Genomic DNA, 4,581 nt, shown 5'->3' on the forward strand with positions numbered 1-4,581 from the left:
TAATCTCTCTCTTCTTCATTTAAGTCCCGTATGGTCTAGCAGTTGTAGGATTTCTGTTTTTTCCACAAAGTTGACACAGGTTCAAGTCCCAGTATGGAATCAGTCTTCAGCATGGCTGCTGTCCTGCATGCCTTGGTTGTAAATTGGGTTTACAACCAATTTTTGATTCTACTTGGACATGAGCAAGGCTTCTCGTCTTAGAAAACTGCCACGAATTTGATATTTTCTCTTTTTTGGCCCATTTTCTGTAAACTGTGGAGATAGGGATGACTGGGAAAATCCCAGCAGATAAGCAGTTTCTGAAATATTTAAACCAGCCCGGCACCAACAATCACGCCACATTCAGAGTCAATGAAATCACCTTTCTTCCCCATTCTGATGCTTTGGCAGGTCCTCTTGACCATGTCTATCATCTATGTAAATGAACTGAGCCACTGGGATTGTCATTGGCCGATTAAATATTTGTGTTACTAAGCAGCTGAACCTAACAACGTGTACCTAACAAAATAGCTGTCTTCAACCATCTCAAAGCTCTTGTAGTACACCTGTGAATGCCTCTAAAACTGAATACTAATTTACAGTCCTTTGACGTATGATTGGTAATTTAAATGCACTTTGTAAGTTGCAAAAAAAAAAAACAACAAAAAAAAAAACACATCACCTTAATCGCACTCCAGATGTCTCTGTTCTGTACAGCTTTCTGTGATTTTAGAAACATCCAGTCAACAAATCCAGTGTTCATGTCTGGTTAACTGGGTTAGCCATGTATGAAGAACAGGGCCCTCATCTATTCTGAATAACAGCTGATATGTGCTGTATCTTTACACTGAAAGTAAGTTATAACAACTTTTCTTTTGTCATTAACAGAGTTTTTCACTTGCAGCTTAAAAAAACAAACATGTTAAAAAGTAGCAGTAATAAATAGTAACAGTGCTGTGAAGATCATATGGACCAGTGTAATATAAGGCATTAAAAGAGCACTAATTTCAATTATATAACTGTGTGAAGCCTGTTTTAAGCCTTCCCATCTATCATACAAATACCGGTATGATTTTTCCAATAATATATAAAAGTCTTGGAATACGTAGTTTAAAAATAAATTAAAATAAAAAATGAACCTAGCTATTAAGTTATCTTCCTTTCAAGTCCATCAGGTCACAATGATAAAGTTTATTTGTCTTCAGTAAATGCTTCTCTAAAGATGTCAGATTACTAAATCGAGTGGCATACCCCTTTAAGACATTCTCTTCCTATAATTCTAGTGTGGCTCAGTGTGAGTGTTTCTCAGCTGTAAACAACTGCAACACAACAAAAATGTAAACAATGGTTAAGATCTCGATGGCTGAAGCTGGTTCAGACGTTGGTGATTTCGACACTCTTGTAGGTGTGCATCGGGCTGCCTTTGGCTCGGGGAACCGCCTGAACTCTGGCCTCTCTGGGCAGAGAGCTGCAGCTGCCGTGGAAGCCCAGACTTCGCTCCACTGAGTGGCTGTTTGCTCGTAACCTCAGCGGACTCTGGAAAAAAAATCAAAAAGGCTGAAAACAGAATATGGAGTTTCTTTAAAGATGAGACATTTGCCTGTTTATAAAACATTATCAGCTAAAAAGTAATTAGTGTTTATGATGGTCTTATATCAGAATCCTCAGTTTGAATCTGACCACAAGACTTTAGTAGCCAACTACTGATTCTTCTTTTCTTATTCTAGTGTACTCACATACTTAGTATATATCTAAACATGTGACATATCAAAAAGGATCTGCACAGCACTGCACATTTCAGTCTTTATAAAGTTTGTCTAATACCTTTCCGGATCTTCTTATAGACATCCTCTCATCAGCAAAACGGTTAACAGCAACAGGAGAGGAACAACCAATCACCTCAGTCTCCTGCTCGGTATTACTATAAACATAAGGTGTTACAAGACGTTGTTGTTTGGAGATTGCATCCAAGAATATATACATACAAATGTATTTACAGGATAGAATATGAAGGTATGCAAGTAGGACTTTTAATCTACCTGAGAGGGACAGCGAGTGACTTCATCTCTTCATACAGGTGCCGATGAAGCATGTGTTTGTTGCTGGGGATGCCCAGGGCTTTGGCCATGGCATCTGTGTCGAAAGACTGATCCAAAGCCATCACTGCACCATGAATCCCTTTACCCTGAAGATTGTCTGCAAACTCCTGAGCAACACAAGAGAGAAGCGTTGGATTAAGATGATGCAGTTTGCTCAGTGTGCTCATCAGTGAGTGTTAGCTGAAAAATAACTAACCTTGCAGAAATCGCTCCCTGGTCTTAACGTTTAATTTGGTAGTAATTACAAGTACACAACAAAAAAGCTTTTAAAAACAGTTTTGGTTTGTCTTTGTGGGTCATAATAAGTGTTCACCACATGTTGCCCAAAATAAGTATGTCGGTATATTGCAGAACTAAAAAAAAAACCCTCACGCTGTGTGGTCTATTCCCCATTACTGAGTGTACACTACTGTTATTCTTCTGTATTCTTTCAGTGGTTTGAGGCTTCAAAGAAACAAAGCTATCATTATTTTTGAGGGATTCTTAAAAACCCATACTTTGCGGTATCTGGTTCCAGTCTGGCAAAGAAATCTCCAGCGCAGAGGGGAATGCCATCACTGACCGCCCCACCCACCTTGAGGTCAATGTCTCTGATCCACTTCATCACTCTGTGACATGTCCAAACAATGGGATCCCGGTTTTGGTGCTCGCATTTTGTCCGCCGTGCCTGCAGGGCCTTTAAAAACACCACACAAAGATAGCAGTGCAAGCACTAATGTGGCAGAGGCCAATGAGATAATGGAGCATTACAAGCTACTGTGTGACTCCAGCTACCGCAGATAAGCATGTAGTTTTGTCACTGTAGCTGAGTGAAAGTCATGCAGTGATCGAAGAAAGATTGCTGAATAACGCCAGTCATGAATCTGTTATCATATAGTCTGACCTCTTTATCAAAGCTGAGCATCTGCAGCAGCTGGATTCCCAGAAGTAGACTGGTCTGATGGAACTGGTCACTGATGTTGAGAAATCTCTCCAGGTCTCTGCGGTTCAACGAGTTAAGCACTCGTCCGTCCACCAAGTGAGACTGAAAGGTCTGGGAGTACTGAGGCAGTCCAACATCACTCAGCCATGATGTTGCAACCCAGTGATGGTCCATCTCAGATGCTTTTGATAATCTGTGATCAGCAATATCAAACAATAACATTTGTTTAAATACATCATATTTCATGCACTCCTTATGTTGTTTTACTCAAATGCATTATATCTATATATACATATACACACTACCAGTCACACTAAATAGTATCTATTCTCATGACTATTTACATTGTTGATTCTCATTGAAGGCATAAAAAGTGTGAAATAACTCAAAACATGTTTAACATTTCAGATTCTTCAAACTATCCACCCTTTGCTTTGATTAAAACTGTGCACATTCTTGGCATTTTTTCAATGAGCTTCATGAGGTTTGTCACCTGAAATGGTTTTACAACAGTCTTGAAGGAGTTCCCAGAGATGCTGAGCACTTTTGCCATCACTCTGCGATCTATCTCATCCCAAACCACCTCGACTGCGTTTAGGTTTGTGGAGGCCAGGCCATCTGGCGCAGCACTCCATCACTCTCCTTCTTGGTCAAATAGCCCTCACACAACCTGGAGGTGTGTTTGGGGTCATTGTCCTGTAATGACTCCAATCCCCAGTCCATCATTACTGACCCCAGTAATGATGGACTGTCGTTTCTCTTTACTTAGCTGATTGGTTCTTGACATAATATGAATTGTAACAGTTGTCAAATTGGGCTGTCATCTGTGTACGAACCTGACTTCTGCACAACATAACTGATGGCCCCAACCCCATTAAGAAGGCAAGAAAGTCCACGAATGAACCCTGACAGGGCACACCTGTGAAGTGAAAACCATTTAAGGTGACTACATCATGGAGCCCATTGAGAGAAGGCCAAGGGTTTGGAGTGCTGTCAGCAAAGCAAAGGATGGCTACTTTGAGGAATCTAAAATATAAAACATATTTATAGTTATTCATTATTTTTTCTTTGCTACATAATTCCATTAATCCTGCTTCATATATTTGATGTCTTGAGCATGTATCTACAATGTAGAAAGTAGTAAAAATAAAGAAAAACCATTAAGGTGGAAAATTTGCTACTTATATTCCTGCCTTTATTTGGGAGCATTTATCAGACTAAGCAAGTAAAACAAGTACAGAAAAGCGTCCTAAAATACACATTTAGGTGTTTATTTTACTTCTCTGTGTCTGAAGTGCATATATACATATTACTGAATATCCTTTGATATAATACCCATGCATATTAAACTTAAAATTTCAGAAAACCCATCTAAATAAAAGTGACTTGGAAAGTTTCGTGTTGATATCCGTTATTTAAAATATATAAAATATATATATTTTTACAATACATAGCTTTAAAGGCTTCTTATCACACAAGCTTTCTCTTGGCAGACACAGCAAGGAGCTGCTGGGTTCAAAATGAAAGGCCAGCTGAGACCTCTCTTTGTGGAGCTCGCATGATCTCCCTGCACCTGCGTGT

General features: G+C 39.4%; 1 protein-coding gene across 2 annotated transcripts; it reads right to left on the reverse strand.

The window, feature by feature from the left end:
- Positions 1 to 260: 260 nt before the first annotated feature.
- LOC113022330 (kazrin-A-like) lies at positions 261 to 2,955 on the reverse strand. Of its 2 annotated transcripts, XM_026167612.1 has the most exons (4): positions 2,653 to 2,955; positions 2,019 to 2,185; positions 1,804 to 1,900; positions 261 to 1,515 (listed from the first exon to the last, which is right to left on the reverse strand). In XM_026167612.1, the coding sequence occupies exons 1-4, from the start codon at positions 2,680 to 2,682 to the stop codon at positions 1,354 to 1,356; spliced, it is 456 nt and encodes a 151-aa protein (XP_026023397.1). In that variant the 5' UTR covers positions 2,683 to 2,955; the 3' UTR covers positions 261 to 1,353. The 2 variants fall into 2 exon arrangements, with proteins under 2 accessions (XP_026023397.1, XP_026023396.1); XM_026167611.1 differs by lacking the exon at positions 2,653 to 2,955 and having other exon boundaries at positions 2,019 to 2,542.
- Positions 2,956 to 4,581: the final 1,626 nt, after the last annotated feature.

The sequence above is a fragment of the Astatotilapia calliptera genome, chromosome 5 (assembly GCF_900246225.1).
Source record: "Astatotilapia calliptera chromosome 5, fAstCal1.2, whole genome shotgun sequence".
NCBI lineage: Eukaryota > Metazoa > Chordata > Actinopteri > Cichliformes > Cichlidae > Astatotilapia > Astatotilapia calliptera.

Coding starts and splice junctions, on each gene's coding strand:
- LOC113022330 (XM_026167611.1), bottom strand. CDS start 2,245: ATGAGCACACTGAGCAAACTGCATCATCTTAATCCAACGCTTCTCTCT. Junction 1,901..2,018: donor TCACTCGCTGTCCCTCTCAG/GTAGATTAAAAG, acceptor TTATGTTTATAG/TAATACCGAGCAGGAGACTG. Junction 1,516..1,803: donor CTATAAGAAGATCCGGAAAG/GTATTAGACAAA, acceptor TTTTTTTTCCAG/AGTCCGCTGAGGTTACGAGC.